The sequence below is a fragment of the Channa argus genome, chromosome 15 (assembly GCF_033026475.1).
Source record: "Channa argus isolate prfri chromosome 15, Channa argus male v1.0, whole genome shotgun sequence".
Lineage (NCBI taxonomy): Eukaryota > Metazoa > Chordata > Actinopteri > Anabantiformes > Channidae > Channa > Channa argus.
In genome coordinates this window covers 11,550,651-11,568,265 of record NC_090211.1, presented here as the reverse complement: position 1 = coordinate 11,568,265, position 17,615 = coordinate 11,550,651, and the positions used below count along the sequence as shown (strand labels likewise).

The following is a 17,615-nucleotide window of genomic DNA, read 5'->3' as shown; positions in this document are numbered from 1 at the left end:
TTTATTGTCTAAAATTTATTGTTTTCTATTAGTTGTACTTTGTTTGTTTGTGCTTTTGTTGGAAAAGTTATTAGTACTTTAAGACAACAGTATCTCAGCACTGGTATTAAAGTTTAATGCAACCTTCTTGTTTTAACACAAGGGGGCGGTCTAGTCCCAATTTGAAGATATGAAAACATTGGAGACAGAATTGTAGGAGGACAATAAACAATGTATTTTCTAATTACAAGCACGGTGTTTTTAAATGTCACTGGTCCTATTACATCAGCCTTCAAACATCAGCCTTGGACCAGTTTCGGTATAATGATGCCAAAAAGTGAGACAACATTTTTCTGATGGCGGGGTGGCATTATGGTTTTTGTTTTTTGTGTTTTTTTTCTTCATTCTATTGATAACAATTCACCTGAATTAATCCGTTTAGGCGTAGGTGATAGCAAAATAGTGGAGTCTCCGTAAATCGTTTTCCATGTGCAGGGAGTTATCACCGCGAATCCTGCCACATATCAGCTGCACTCTTTAAGGTTTCCGTCTAACCTGGAACACAAATGCAAAAGATCATCCTCATCCGAGTTATCAATAGGCTGCATCATCGCTCATCTTCCCTCATCATCTTCTGCACCTTCTCCCTCCCTCCTTGTCTGTCCATCTCCTCCCTCTGCGCCTTTTTACGCACAAAACAAGTCGGAGCGCACACACGGCTGGCGGAGAAAACGAGGGAGACAATAGACAATAGTTTGGGTCATCATGGTATTTGGATTCTTACCGTAGGCAAACTGTGCGCCGGATTGTGAGACACAGGTGAACCATCTGTAAACGCGTCTATTCTTTTACCGACCGAAAGTTTACCCACGTTTTAATGTTGCCAACGGAGATTTCAGCAGGAGTGTGTTTCACTTCAAGGTAGGACTCCGCAACTCAAGAAGAGGTTGTGAGCGCAGACCTGTGGTTTTCAGAAAACTGTGTTGCTTGAATTGACTCGTGTTTTGCATTCCTGCATTGTTTGGTTAAAAAAAAAAAAAAACTCCGAAAAAGAGAAGATTAAATCACAGAGAGCTTTTATCTGATGGCTTGCATACTCTTTAATTGGGGTTGTTATTCTTAGCAAAGATAACGGAGAAGAGAACCAGTTTTGGGTTTAAGGTAGTGGTTCGGTGTCAAATGTGTAGCGCTGGACATTGTGTGATGCTTGGCGTGAAAAGTAGGACTATTCTATTATCAGTTTACGGATGTTTTGGGTGCAGCACTCACACCCAATTATTGGACACATAATGTTTTGCTTGACGGTTTTTGTACATTTTTACTACCAGCACGAGGGTAAATCTGGCTTTTAGCAGCTTAAAAAAGAAAATCTAAATTCCTGAGAACAGAAAAGTTCTCAGTACTTTCAAACCGAGATGAGCGTCTGGACTTTTTTTTCTATTTCTAGAGGGCTGCTTAGACATAAACTTAATGGAATCATTTATTGACGCTTTTGACCATCATAGAAAATGACAATTATAATTCCTTCATTTGTAGCTGCAGGAAGTCTGCAGGAAAGGTAATTAAATCATTTTGAATATTTGTATCGCAGTAATCATCAGGATTTCAGGCTGTTCTCAACATGTAATTATCGTTGCATTGCACAAATATGTCAGTAATGTCTTCAACCTGCAGTTAGGGAAAATGCCAAATCAGATTAGTTGTATTTACATAATTCATTTATTTTATTTTATTCCATAATTTTCTGTGGCAATGCAAGAATCACCCAGAAGTCAGAAGCCCATTTACAGGATTTTACAAGCTCACCCTGGAGGCCTCCTAAACGTGATGCTTCAAAGCACATGTATCGTTTGCAATAAACAAAAAAAATAAATAAATAAAATGGCCTGTAATCCGATTGGAATATTATAGTATGAATGGGCTATAGCAAGACGACACTAGAAAGTCTGAAATAACTACTTCAAATAATCTACCTGATCAAGATGCCTGTAGAAATATTAAAAATATTTTTCGTCAGTGTATCCCCATTTATTTTAGCCAGATTTGTCAATTATGTTTTAATTATTTTGTAGAAAACACAAAATGCCGTCACGGGTTATGATGCCTCTACCACTTTTGCTTTAATAAAAGAATTTCAAATTAGAAATAACTTCAGTAAGTAGACTAAGTCACTTATTTAATGCCATTGTTAAAGTCTATTTACCCAATAACTTAAACATTTTTTTAGATTATCGTGAAATTGTTATACACCGTTATTTTGATGAAACAAATTTTCCACGTTTTCATTATCATTTTATTGTAGTCTTATCTCTGGTGTATAATTGTGTTTTACTCATTTATAGGGTGAAATGCAATTCTAAAATACATATCAGTTGACTATGTTTAGGGCCTTAAACAGATTTGTAACATAAACCAAACTTAGGTTAACATTTCGGGCTAATGTTTGATGCTCATGTGTATTTATTTAATTTAGATTGTTAATATATTATTAGAAATACGTCGTTTTTATATTTGTCATTGTTATTTTTGCAGTTATTAACTTTATTTAAATCCAAGTCGCGCGCGTTAAAGTGTGTGCGAATTCAGTTCAATTTTGTTTGTTATAAAGTGTTTACTTCAAATGCACCGGTTTATTCTGTCTTACTAATTGCCTATTTGAAGAATCTTACATGGACTTGCTGCATTTTTCTCTTCCTGTAGCGATCACACTGAGGGAAGGAGAGAAGGGATGAAAACAGAGGAGAGCCAGCAGTCCTGTCTGCAGCAGCCTCCATCCTCAACGCCGTTTGGTGAGTTTTCGTGACGATTTGTTCAAGGCCCAGACAAAAAAAAGTCATAAAGACACAGAAAAGTGCTTATTCCATGTATGCTATAATAATGTGACATGGAAAAAATACCACAACAAAGATGAATACTCAAGCCTCGCTGGTGTGTATTGGCGGAATATATAAGACTTGTATATTAGCAGACAATTTACAACATTAACTGGTTATTACTGTTTAGACCTTTTGACTATCCGAGGAAAAACAATATATGTTGATATTATGGAACATCACTGGTGACAAAATGTAAAAATCAAAAGTTTAAAAAAATAAGATAATTTAATTGACAAGTTAAAAACAGCACCAAAGCCATCAGCAGTAGCAAGAGAATTTTAAACTCGAATGGGAAAGAGACTCAACATGTTTTCTAAGGATATATTTGTACACAAAACGACCATTTACATATGAATTAAATTAGTGTTCCAGGGACTTTTCCAAACTTGTAGTGACTTATAAAAATAATTCTATAATTCCTCCAGCGTTTGGGTGGTTATGCAATTATACTGCAGGTAGTGTAAACCATATATTTTTTGCATACAATTACAATCAATGAAACGGTAGTGTATTAAATTTCTATTGCTTTACAGTTGACGATGGAGGCAGTTTGGAAGGAGTCAGCCGGAGGTTTACCGTGGGAGACATTGACTTTTGACCCCAGTATTTTAGGTATCTTGTGTGTCGCTTGTCTCTATTCTTCAGGTCCGGAGTACAGGGGAGGGGGAGAGGTGTGTGCAGGCTGTGAGTCTCCCATCGCAGACCGCTTTCTGTTGCGCGTGAACGAGCGCTCCTGGCACGAGACCTGCGTCAAGTGCGCCGTGTGTTTGAGCGCGCTCACCGGAACCTGTTACTGCAGGGACCGCCTGCTGTACTGCAAGCACGACTATGAAAAGTAAGAGCAGACACACACTACTTTTATTGTGTATCTGGTGGAATAAATAGCCGACTCAACCCTCCCTTTACCACAACAAAACAATTTTGCCCAGATTTTATTAATTCTGGACCTATTTTTTATTGAATAAAAGTTTAATGCCGAAAGTAAATATCAGTAAATACTAGAACAATTTTTTTTAATAATAAAAATAATTATCAGCCTTAATCATATATGATGATTTTAAAGACAGGATTGTGCATATAGGTTTCTTTCTGTAAATTGAAGAAAATATTTGGACAAAAGAAACTAAATCCTGTTCTAACTCAAAATACAACATAAGCAACATTTTTTTGTAAAAAAAAAAAAAAATTCTTTAAATACAACAAACAGTTATGAGCAATATGTCATGGTGGCTTGACAAGAACTTATTTTTTTATTCTTAGAGTTTCTTATTTATCAATAATAAGAACCTTTCTGACCCTCTTATCTATTACATACTTAATGTTAAAAATGGAAGTTTGTCACTGTGGAGTACCTATACCAGCTTTGGTCAAACCTAGATAGCGGGATATCCAATTGTAGCCAATCAAAAATTTTCACATTTCATTTTACACCAAACATGAACATTAAATATGAAAATATAAGTATAATTGTAATACAGTTACAAGCGCAGCTAAAATATATCACTCTTATGTAGAATGCTGTGTGGTGTTGTTAGATAGTACACATCTGTGAAGCCGCTTGAGGAGATTTAATAGACTATTGTGGATTCAGATCATTAATTTCGGGTTCTTTGTTGCACATTCAACAGTCTATGTTGTCAGTTCGTAATGTGGTGAGAGTGCTAAGAATCATAATAATCCATTGATGACAGTAATTTGTAGCTGACTGTTGGAGATTTAGATTGTGTTTAGTGGCAAATAGCTGTTAGTGTTATGTGACAATTGGTGTCTATAATACCAATCTTCTTTGAATTAACAGCATCAATTGTCATAGTTTATACTTAATATACAGCATCTGGAAAAAGGAACACAGAAATGTTAAATAATAACACAAAGTCAATACTTGCTTCGTCAAATCTCATGTGTTTTGTTTGACAATTCAACTGTATGGTTAATTTTGCTGTGTGCTTCTTGTTTCGGTTGTGTGCTGAGGTCACTGAGTGTGCCTGCAGTGGGAGAACCAGGGGTAGACGGCTGAAGGACAAGCCTGCAGCTTGTTATCATTGTTTTGAAAAGTGTCAGACGACATCCAGCAGCACAGACTCTCGCACTGTACCTGACATCTGGAGGAAAGGGAGAGTGAAAGCCACAGAGAAAAGAGAGGAAGAATACAAGAGAGTGAGGGAGAGGATGATGAAAGTTCCATTGTGTGACGTTTATCTGGAAAAATGAGTGGGAAAAAGGGAGGCAATAAGTTATCAGAAATGAGGCTCTAGGTTTATTTTCAGTGACGGAATTAAAAAAAATATTTGTTGTAATGACCGTAATTGCAGGTCCAAATGAATAGTCTGCATCTCTTTCACTGTGGCGTTGATTTAGTCCCCTATACATTGCATATGGATTGTCTTGTTGTGTGAGTCTATGCCAAGTCTGCCACACAGCACTGCCTGTGACCTTCAGCAGATCAGCAACAATGTCTCCTTGTTTTCCCTGCAGCCTGTCTATCAGCGCCTTACACTACACACGCTTCCCTCCCATGTAGAGCAGGTGTGTGCATTGTAACAGACAACCATCTCCAAGAATTTGAAATGTGGGTATGAACCCATTTGAAATTTGTACAATTATTAAAGGTGCTTATACCTTTCTATTAACTTTTTCAGTTTATTTTCAGGTGGTTCAAGTAGACGCACAGATCCGTTACTTTATGTCTGTACACATACTTTCTTTGCATGTCAGTTGTTATAATTATTAAATTACCTCGAAAAATGTGTGGATAAACTGGATGCATGGTATGATGGCGTCTTGCAGGTTTTTTAGCTCATACGTGGCTATTTTCTATCTCCCTCATGCAGTATCTCTGGCTTGTCAAAATATTTTTTAATTCATCTCTTGCTTTGATTACGTCGCCGAGCACACACAGGCAGACTTCTCCTCCCTGACTCTTTCTCAGTATAGTCAGCGTGCCAAACAGCGCTGCTACCCTGCTCATCTGTACTCTGTATGACAACGATGAAAAATAAATAAATGCAAATGTGTTTTAGCTCATTGAAATTTTTACAATTAGTTTATTCTAATGAGCTAAAACAAATAAACAAATGCATGCCTTTCACATCAATGAAGAAAACAGCTGATTTTGAAATATGACCCATCCCCCACTTAGTTCATCTGGTCTAAACTACCTTTTAGGCAAAAGAATATTCTACATTTGCATGTTCAAGTCATTCTAATGTGTTCAAATGTCAGTAGACTTTTGAGGTGAAGAATTCCAATTTAAACAATTAACTACATTTTTCAAAGTGTATAAAATAAAATAAAGGTTCATTTGTGAGTTGTTACGAAGCTGTTCATTACCTGAATCTTGGTAATAAATAAGTGGTCATATTACTGCTATTCATTATCTATGTTAAAAAAACAGGTGGTATGCCTTTAGTTTTGAGGTTTCTGGTCTCAATCTGTTATGGAAATAAGGGGATTTAGACACAATAAACTCAAATGCATTTTGTGGATTTTTGTGGTGGATTTATTTTTGTTTTGAAATCTCAAGAAATTCTCTGGAACTCTAGCCTGTTATAGACCAGATGTTCAACATGAGGCTTTGAAACGATTTTGAGGCAATATGTTCTTGCACACTAAATTCCCATTAGTATGTTTGTCGGAATTGTTTTAACTGCTGAAGATGGTCCAGATAATAACAATTTGGTTGAAAAATATTTAATACACTAGAAAGTAAAGGCTCAATAGTAATAGGCAGAAAATGGGATTTCAAGTGAGATATTCTTAGTATCCTGCACTTCTTACAAGGTCATTGCCTTTCACAAACTGGCTTGGCTGAGTGGTTCCTTGCCAAACTGCATAGTAAAAGTTCCCTGATCAGGAGTGGTGAGCCCAAACAGGATGAAGGGGTTTTCTGGCTGTTGGAAGCCTGCAGCACCCTTGTAAGCCCTATAAAGGCAGTTTTAGTCCGAGGGAATACAAGTCACCAGGGTGGATATTCCCTAAATGCTTAGTTTAATACCTGACTCTGTGGGGTGGAGGGTGAGAATACAGTGAGGTTTAAAACCCTCACACTTCAGAAAGAGAGAGACCCCACTGCCAAAGCATTGGAATCTCCTTGTGCTGACCAGGTATAGTTTTATGTAAGTCCAACACCAACACACTGTGTTTAGTTGAGCAAACTTCGGAGTCTTATTGCTTTAAAACAGAGGATGCATCTGCTTCGACCCCTCTTTTTCCCTCTATACCCCCACCCCACCCCGCCCCATTTCTCTCCCTGCCTCTCCATCCGTTTTCTCATTCATCACTGTCTGCTTTGTAATAATATTTCTCTATCCCAAACCTCATTTTCTTCCGTTGAGATTGATAGCAGCGATGACACCAAACAGTTTATCTCCCCGTTTATCCCTTGTTTTCTCTTAATCGCCCCCCCAGCGCCTCTTTGTGTCTCAGGATCAGAATGGGAGGAGGAGGTGGAGAGGCTGATTGGGTACAGTGCTAATTACCCAGCATTCAGTGTATGCTGTGTGTTGTCCTTTGATGACAGGTCTGACGCTAAGCTGCGGGGAAATACTAGAGAGAATTACGTAATGATATGTCAGAGAGACCATAAAAGCCTTATTGCTATCAGTTAAAACTTTATTGCTTCACTGGCATATCAATTAATTACTTTTAATAAAAGAAATCTGAATTCTGAAATTATTGCCATTCTAAAAGGGCTGTTCAACTAAATTACAAGAAGACTCATTTCTTCTTTATCCTTTGTGGTCTCTAAGCATGCAGATAGTTTTTATTTTATTTGTTCTGAGACATTAATCTCTGATATTAGAGAGAAGATGTCGAAGGATAGAACTCTGTTTTGATGCCCAATGACAGCTTACATTTTAAGATAAAATTACAGTCGTACAAAAACAATACAGTACTGTGTGTGTTTTTTTAGAATCAAAATCCTGGTTGTATTGTGCTGGCACAAAAATATAAGAAACAGAGACCTATGTAACCAAAGACTTTCTTTATGATTACAAAAAAGACAAAATATAACCTTAGGCAATTGAACATTTAAGTTTATATAATGTGGCTGAAAGTGAAGGAAAAGTATGTGGTCTAGTGTGTTTTTACATGATTTATGAGTGTACAAAATACACAAATCCCAGTGATTGGCTACACATAAGACTTCTCTTACCCTGGTGTCTAAACCTGCAGCTCAGCAGATAATGGTTAATTGTTTGCCAGAGGAATGGAAACTTGTAAGTTCTTCATTTTGTTTAACGTGTGCTCTGGAAGACCAATTAGATTTCATAGCAAAAATGAAAGAACATCAGGCTGAAAAAAATTCAGTGATGGGAAAAGGGTTCGAAGTGGGATAAGGCAGGTGAACCCAAGGTGTCAGAGAGTTTTAGGATGGGACCAGCCATAGGGAAGGGCAGATTTTTGTCTGGGTGTGTATGCATGTGAGGAGGGCATGGGGGTGGGGGGGTGGGAGTGTGATATTGCCACTGTTTTTGAATAATGTGAGATGAGACCCCATCATCTTTCCTCCCCCACAACAATTTTATAACAGACAGCTAATAAATGTTTCATGGCAGAACAAGCTGCTCGTCTCGGCTTTATTAAATCTGAGATAATAAAAGCAGAGAGGGAGAGGAAAAAAGAGAGAGAGAATAGGGGGTCGCACCAGAGAGGGAGAGATAGGGAGATCGACATAGACTTTTCTCAAATCGACCGGCTGTATCTCCTGTTTCTGGGGCAACGGGTCCCGCTGTCCCCCGCCACCCCCTCCCTGCTGCTTCCCGCTCCACCAGAGACAGACAGGAAATGAGAAATGGGCAGACAGGATATTGCGTTCTGGTGGCCTGGGGATTAACTGTTTTATCTAAACTAACACACACACACAGCCTCTCACTCACGCACACAAACACACATCTATATTCTCACACATAGCATTCATTCTTGGTAGCATCAGGTGTAGATTGCACACACCCAGAGTTGCATACCATGCAAACCATGTACGTCACACAGATTTTTAGTTGTTACTTTACACAGGTACCTTACACTAGGACATGAATATTACAGACTTCAGAGCTGCTGTCATGGAGAGCTGGACTTATTACCGCTGTAGTGAGAGTTATAACATGTAGCCATATAACTTGAAGATTGTCTGAGTGTTAGTGCAGAAATGTCTCTGATGATATTTCCCCTTCAAAGCAGGCCCTCATGGTCATTAAAGAATTATTATTACACAGCTTTTACAAATTTTAAAGAGCTATCCTTTGAGCAAGAAGTCTTTTTATGATGTTACTTTAATGATGCATGGATGGATACGGTGCACAAATGACAGCATCTGTCTTTGTTTTATTGATGTTTGTATCCAGGACCCTTATCTGTGTTTACACAAACTGTGCATATTTGTGTTTATCTGTGCATGTGACTGTATATAAACCAATGTGCAAGTGTGTGTGCGTGTGTGTGTGACTGTACTATATATATATTTATATACATGTGTGTGAGTGTGAGTGAGTGGCGGCAGGGGTAGCGAGTATCGTGGGGAATGCTGGGAGATTTTAATAACACAGAAGCAGTGCAGGGAGATTTAATAAAAGGAGATGATGTGATTACTGAACCCTGGCTCTGAGCCATTTTGCTTCACAGAGCAATATCCGCCAAAAGTGTGCACACATCTACACATATACACACACACACACACACACAAACATACAATCACATCTGAGAAGTGGATACTAAACAGAATACAACTTAAAAGTAAGATTGTTGTATATCATTTGTTCTTTTTGCAACTCTCGCACGAATCCTTGGATGTACCTTCATTTTTACAGAATATGTAAACACCCATTTGTGTGTCACAGTATGGTCATACTGAGCACATAATGAATGGTAGAAACAAGTTTGTACATGAATACCTTAGCATATGTTTAGAGAAAGAAATGTATCTTAAACTATAGGAATTTAAATAGATGACAGTGCTATATCTTTGATCAGTCCCATGGTGACGCATATCCCTGTCCCAGTTACGTTCTTTTGGACTTGCTTACACACAACTGATCCAAAGCTTGAGTCAATATAGGAAAACCCGTACCTGTATAAATAGTCATCAATTATGAAAGCAAGCACAACAACTGTACTCACTCAGAGACACATCCATATTTATGGAATGATTGCATTGTGGTCCAGACAGTGTTGTGCTTGTCAGAGCTCACAGGCAAAACAATGCCACATGACACAGCTTAGAGAGATGACAATGATTCTGTTATTCTGTTTGTATGCCTAGGATCTACAATAACACAAGAGGGAAAGAGCTGATTATACCCTTCCAGTACTTACAATACATCACCTTTTTCTGCCTCTGCTACATTTGATCTCATAAGCAGTGAGCTTGTAATTAGTCGTGCCCCCTAACCCCTCCAAAATCCATGGCACTCAACATGAAATTGCCTGCAGCCAAGGTTCCTGAGGTATTGTATATCAGAAGCTCTCAATGTTGACTGTTCTCTTTTGTCTTCATTCGAAAGAGAGAGAGAGTCACTTACTTTGCTGTTCTTTGTCACACTGTATATATATATATCTATATCTATATATCTATATCTATATATCTATATATATCTATCTATATCTATCTATCTATCTATCTATCTATCTATCTATCTATCTATCTATCTATCTATCTATATATATATATATATATATATATATATATATATATATATATATATATATATATATATATATATATATATATATATATATATATATATACAGAATATACATACAGAATATTACATAACTGCATTACTAAAGGAAATCACTTCAAGTCTAAAGCAGTCCTGTGCTGTTGAAAATATCTTTTCAGATAGATTTGTATGCAGCTGGTCTTTACTATTTCTCACCTATTTAATTTCCCGTATCAAGGTCACTTTTCAGAATGGAAATTCAAATGCAAAAAATAACTTTGTATGTCATACAAACCAATTCCAGTGATTCCTGATGTTTGCTATGTTAATTATATATACAAACGTTTAAGTTTGTAATTATTAATACCATTTTTTTGTTAACCAAATATATGATCAAAAACACAGGTGTCTTTGTTTTTAAGATCTGTGTATTTTTTTGCAAAATATTTATTTCAAAACAAAACTTTTGAACTAAATACGTAATTGTAAGTATTCAGATACACTAGCATGAAAAACAGCTAAATATAACTCAATGTGCATTTGTGTGGCTGCACTTTAACCATTATGGCCAGTATGATTTATTGGAAGCTACACTCTGGTCAAAGCCCGTGTGAATGATACTTCTATTAGAGGGATTAGACTGATCTACTTACAGACCCCCCTTTGTGGCAGTTGCCCCAAGTTGCCTTCATTGCCATGTTGAGTAAATTCCTACCGTGCTGTGTACACCCCGATTAGGGAGTGTGGGACTTAACCAGCAACATCATCAGTCTTATGTCAAGCAATCCTGTGACAATTCTTTTATGCTGTATTTTGTTCAGAGTGAAAGAAAGCATTTAAACCGCTGAAGTCTGTTTAAAAAATGAAAGGCAGTGTGTTAGTTTTGTGGATTGTATAAGATGATCAATGTAATTATTAACATGTATCTTTGTGCAGAAAGTACATACATCACATGTGTGATGTGATGTTTCTAAAAGAAAATAGGTTGAGCTAAACGCAAGATCCTGTCACGATAGATGTTTGTATTGCTGTTAATAAGGAGGCTTGTGTTTGCGTTATGATGTTAAATTAGCGACACTGTCATTTGGGGAATTTGAGGAGCGTTTGGCAGATGGATTGAAAAAGATTAGCTGTAGCAGCTGCGTTTGGGACAGAATCACAGATTAGGAGCTCTAATGTGCAGACCTGGCTCCTTCTTTAAACTCCAGATTTGGGCAGCAACACCTTCCTATCACTCAGTCAGGGAGCTTCAACACTTCTGACTTCATCCCCCCTTCCTCCCCCCTTCCTCCCCCTGTTCCTTGCCATACTATCTTTTTTCTTGTCCAGCTTTGTATTTTGTCCTGGTGCTATTTATGCGTCCACTGACCTTTCTCATTCTTAGAAATATTCTGGTTGAAATCTTATTCTAGTGTATCTCATACCATTTTCTTACTGCAGGTGTGTTTTGCACCACCAGAATTATGTTGATGATGATCGGTATTCTGGTGAACATAGGTAACCAGCCAATACAGGTACAATCTCTGACAAAAAATAATCACTGGTCAGAATTGGGTGCTTTGTATTAAACTTATATGAAGCTTTAGCTTTTTCTTAAAGGAACATAATCTCCCCCTACACCTGGATTTAGACCGTAATTCATTGCCAACTAGCGGTACTTATGATTTCATTTAGTTACAATATCCAGACAGTAAGTTTATGGGGATTTGGGAAATATCATTTGAGCTTGGGTGGTTTCCAGATTCAGAAAACTTGAGTCTTTTTTGATTTTGTCATCAGGTCTTAGTCATTCCAATGCCAGGGGAAATAATTTATCATAAGTTGCAGCTACAGGTCTATCCTGCTGTCATTTCTGGCTGTTTGAAGTAGAGCTGGGCAATAAAATAGTTTTATGTGGTTGAATAATCTGGGCATCAAGTTAATTATTTGAATAATCGTGATGTAAAGTCTAAAATATTTCATCCCCCATAATGAGCACTCACTTTTGTTGTCCAAGTGAGTAAAATAACACCACACTTTGCTTCATTTTGATGAATCTGCCTGCTGACATATCTCCCAGCTGTGCATGCGGTCTGTGTGCAGTACTGGAAACATTGTTTTAACTTTAGTTCCGCTTCTCTATGATGTTCAAAAATAGTCTCTCACAAAAATGATTTGACAGTCAATCAAATCATTGATTTTTCACTTACACTCCTAGTTCCAACCATTCTAAAAGCAGGGCAGGGGTACTGTAAGTGCCGAAATGTTTGGTCCATTACGTTTTGCAAGATGTTGCTCTAGAAATTTGAAATTAAAGTGCGCAGAACTTTTACGGCTTGAAATCCATATTAGCGCCATCTATTTCTGCCATCACAGAAATACTCACGTGGCATCTGCAGCTCTATACTTGGATGTGTGCAAATGTTTGTGTGCATGCCTGCACGGGTGCACGGGTGCATGGATGTGTGTGAGTATATGTTTCAGTGTGTGTATGTGTTTTTTAGTGTGCATAAGTGAGAGGAGAGAGATTAACCCCATGCTATCCCCAATCCCTGGTTATGAGTTTACAGCGTCTGTCTGGCCATCACACTGTTTAAACAACAATCTAATTAATCCTGTCTTTATTAGTTTCAGTGAACTGGGGAGGAAGGCTTGGAGGGCATGAGGGAGAACTGGGAATGCTGGCAGAAAATACTAGGGAGGGAGGGGGAGGACCCAAGTGCAAGAACAGGGATTTAAGAGGAATTTAATGGCAGATACTTAGGCACTGTGAATAGAAATAAGGGTCTGATGAGATGGTGAAGCAGGAGAGAAACTGATGAACTACCATCTTTCACGGAGGGACAAAAGAAAGAAATTGCTCATGGGGAAAACAATGGACCTGAGAAAGTTAAAGCGTAATACTCTGTATAAAGCTTTATTCATAATGCTAACAGGATTGTGGGTGATTTATGGATAGGGTGAAGTTCGCCTAATCAAACAGATCTAAACATTTAAGAAATAAAAGACACATAACAGGCAGCTCTCTTATGAAGCTAACTACTGCCATCTACTGTCACGAAGGAGAAAAAAATACAATATAAAAAAGAAAACTACAGTAATTCCTTGCAGCAGATGTTCTCTTGTTGCTCTGTGATTTGGGTAATGTTCATATGACCTTTAATTAAGAGACTATGCTAATCTTTAGAATCATTGGGGCCGAGGGTAAATGTGTCTGAGCTCAATCTGTGCCTCCATCTTTAATTACCTCACCTTTTCTGCAATCACTGACTCCCATAATGCCATGTTTTACAAGTTATATATTGTGGTTCATGTTCACTTATAAACCCATGTGTTTGTCTCTCTGTGTCTTCAGGTTGTTTGTAAGGAAATGCAGTGCTTGCCTGCAGGTGATTGGACGTTCAGAGCTGATAATGCGCGTCCTAGGCCAGGTGTACCACCTGGGCTGCTTTAGCTGCTGTGAGTGTGAACGTCGGCTGCAGAGAGGTGATGAGTTTGTGCTGAAAGAAGGCCAGCTGCTCTGCCGCATGGACTACGAGAAGGAAAGAGAAATGCTGGCCGCAATTAGTCCTACACCGACTGAATCAGGTAATGGTTTCTTATGAGGCTGCTTTGACAAAACACTTGCTAAAACTTCCCTGTCTATTGTGAATACATTCCTAGAAGCAACAGAAGTTCTAACCAATCTCAATCACCTTCATGCATTGCAGAACAGCAAGCAGCTTCTGGAGGGCAATTACAGTTTTAAGGGGCTATGTCTCACACTGTTCAGTAATGTATACAGTGAACTGCATCTCAGGTACTGAGATCATTACTAATTCACTGACTAATAAGATACTCAGTCAGTGATGTACAATTCTTCTCAGCACAACAGCAAACATTTTAAAAAGTAAATTTTTTTTAACCAACAAAGAAGAAAAGATACACGCTCATTCTTAAATTTTAAACAATGTTACTTCCATTTGTGTAGCTGAAGTATGTTGTCTTCAACAGGCCACAGTATGTGAAGCAAAACCTCCAGTGCACAGCAAATTAAAATACTCTAGAAGCTTTTTTCAGCAGTTAACCACCTACTAGTGATCAGTCACTCTACTGTTAAATACCTTCTCATGTGTTTTCTTAGCCTTCTTTACAGCTTTTAATTTAGGGGTACACTGAAAAACGTTTCTCATGCATGCTAGTCATATTGTTTTGCTCTCTGCTTACCTTGCACAGTGAAAAGTGAGGATGAAGACGGTGGCACGGGCTCTGGTGGGGGGAAGGGTGGCGATGAAGGGAAGGAACACAAGCGTTCGAAACGACCCCGCACCATCTTGACCACACAGCAACGCCGGGCTTTCAAGGCCTCGTTTGAAGTGTCTGCCAAACCTTGCCGCAAGGTGGGTGAACCAGTTTGTCTTATCACTGGAAATGCATGCCAGAATAATACTCCTATGCTTTTAACCTTAACTGTTCTTGCATTTCTTTGTCTAGGGTAGAGCAGTTAATCTCATGCTGTCATTCCCTCCTGTAGGTAAGGGAAACACTAGCTGCTGAGACTGGGCTCACGGTACGAGTTGTGCAGGTGTGGTTTCAAAATCAGAGAGCAAAGGTTAGACTTGACGTGTTTCGTGAAGAATTGGTTTTATTTCACACTTTGCCACACTCAACTTATACAGACAATTCATAACAATAACGATTCATAACAATATTTTTTTTTTTTGGTGCCTCAGATGAAAAAGATAGCTCGCCGACAGCAGCAACAACAGCAGCAGCAGCAGGAGCAGGAACAGCTTGGAGGAACCAGAAGAGGACCAAGTAGAGGGGGGCGACAGAGCAATGATGACAGTGAGGGTAAGAGCTCAAAGAGCTGTGGCAGGATCAGGAAGATTGAATTAGTACAGACACATTAACAAAATAGCTTAATTGTATAACTGATATAATTTTCATCTTCCCACAGATGGATCTAGCACCCACGGCATGGATGGGATGCTAGGCTATCCCTCTCTGCCACGTCAGCAACTACTTACTCTAGACCCTAACATCTACAGTGGAGAGCCATTTCGACATGGGCTAACACCACCTCAACTGAACAATGACCAACTGCACTCCTATGGTAAGACAGGTGGTCTTTGATGCAAATTCATCTCCCTTGAAAGTAAAATGTTTTCATAATTTCTCCTACCATCATGACAGTCAAAACAATGCAAGGTCATGGGGCCAACCAGCAAGTTTGTCCCCTGTAGTTACAGTAAATATCAAACTTTCAGAGAGCTTGTTGGTGTTTTGTATACAGTCAGAATACAGTCTGCTCAATATTTAATTCATTATTTCTTTAGAAAATATTTAGAAATTAATTTTCTGTGTTCTCTGGTACTAATAAAAGCTGTTTTTATGTTGGCTGTGCACGATCTTACTCTCTTTCACTGCAGACTCAGAGACAGTGTTTCACGACTTGGACAGCGATGGAAGCCTTGGTCACCTTGGCGACTGCCTCTTAGCAACAGGGGACAGCAGCCTCTTGCAAGGGCGAGTTGGAAACCCTATAGACCGCCTTTACTCAATGCAGAATTCCTATTTCACCTCCTGACCCTTATAAACTCTAAACATTTTATCCTCTTGTTCCATCTATTACTTTAGAACTGGAGCTAATGGAGTCTGTCCATTAACAAGCTTGAGGGACCACTGTCCATAAATAGACAAAACCCAAACACAATTTAAACAAATGCTTTTATTAAAATTAACACAAGTCAGTCGTATCACTTTGCAGTCGATTTGCATAATGTTGCCACCATTTTGCAAGTTGAGAATCACATGCTGGAAATACATACTACACTGTAAATGTCCAAGATATGTTAAAGGACCTCGGTTTCTCTTGTTGTATTTATGTGACATTCAATTAAGTCTGTCATGGTACTTGCCAACAAAAAAGTCAAAAGACACATAATATGTATATCATAAATTACAGACATAAATTGGTTGTTGAAAGTTAGTTCATCAATCAAAGAACATGTATTTAGGAGTCCGGGAGGACGTATGTGCAGCTGAGCATTTAAATTAAATTAGAATATTGCATTAAATGTTCTTTTGACTGGACTAATAATTACTTATTGTGCGTGAAAGACTGCAGCATATACAATACTGTATATGGAATGGAGTACAATTTTGCTCTCAGGTTAGTGTGTGTATGTTTATGTAACCTGAGCTATAACTCAGGATATTGCGCTGGATATGATTACAATTTAACTTGCCCAATGACTTCAAGAACGCACATTGCAAAGAAGAAGAAATTCTTGATGTAAAATGCTAATGTGAAACTGCATTTAGTTTTTGATCATGCATGGCAGTAACAACACCAACTAAGACATTTTGTTAATATGTAGCCTACACTACATGGTCATTTGAAAAGCCTTATGAGAAAACAGGGTTGTAAAGTAATTATTGCTTTAGCTCTCTCTTTTCTTTTGTAATGAAATCACTAAGAAGCAGTGCAGCAAATGACAACCAATAGATCCATAATACCCCAGACTTAGGACACAAATGTAAATGTGAGTATAACTGTGTTACAATTAATTGTAGTCACTTTCTGTAATAATTTCTGAAACATCTAAAATTAGATGTTGTTAGGTAGATATTTTGTACCTTCTTCTGTAATAATCAGCAACTATTTAAACTGTAGCATGTTATTTATGTGTCACAAAGTAGGTCTAAAGACATAGCCTCCAAATTAAAACTGGATAGCAAGTGTTTCAATGGAGCGTCAGGATCCAACTCACAATGTGGTGCAGAATAATAGGATAAGGTGATACCTGTTTCATTTAGGTGCCTGTTTAGGCTACAGCTTTTGACATTCTTTCATGATGTTTGACTCTGATCACTGGCTCAAAGTATTTTTACAGTGATATTTTTGTGAATGTAACTTATTTGTGTGGTATTCGGTGAGATCCTATCTTACTTTTTTGTTCAGTGACTGCCAGGTGATGTGCTTTGAATGTAATGTTGCTGTATGTTCAATACAATCTTTGGTTTCATCTTTGAACTGCTCTTGCCTTATTTGTCCTACACGATGACACACTGATCACTTGCTTATCTGGTATGAACCAAAGATGTTACATTTGAAAGGAATGAATCATTTCCCGCTCCA

General features: G+C 38.1%; 1 protein-coding gene across 3 annotated transcripts; it reads left to right on the top strand.

Moving 5' to 3' along the window:
- Positions 1 to 145: 145 nt before the first annotated feature.
- On the top strand, positions 146 to 17,510 carry lmx1al (LIM homeobox transcription factor 1, alpha-like). 3 transcript variants are annotated; one of them, XM_067476662.1, is made up of 10 exons: positions 146 to 900; positions 1,516 to 1,537; positions 2,680 to 2,768; positions 3,501 to 3,690; positions 13,848 to 14,080; positions 14,708 to 14,871; positions 15,006 to 15,083; positions 15,205 to 15,325; positions 15,432 to 15,587; positions 15,904 to 17,510. In XM_067476662.1, exons 3-10 carry the CDS (start codon positions 2,708 to 2,710, stop codon positions 16,059 to 16,061), a joined length of 1,161 nt encoding a protein of 386 aa, XP_067332763.1. In that variant the 5' UTR covers positions 146 to 900; positions 1,516 to 1,537; positions 2,680 to 2,707; the 3' UTR covers positions 16,062 to 17,510. The 3 variants fall into 3 exon arrangements, with proteins under 3 accessions (XP_067332763.1, XP_067332761.1, XP_067332762.1); XM_067476660.1 differs by lacking the exon at positions 1,516 to 1,537; XM_067476661.1 differs by lacking the exon at positions 1,516 to 1,537 and having other exon boundaries at positions 883 to 900; positions 3,389 to 3,690.
- The last annotated feature ends 105 nt before the right edge of the window (positions 17,511 to 17,615 follow it).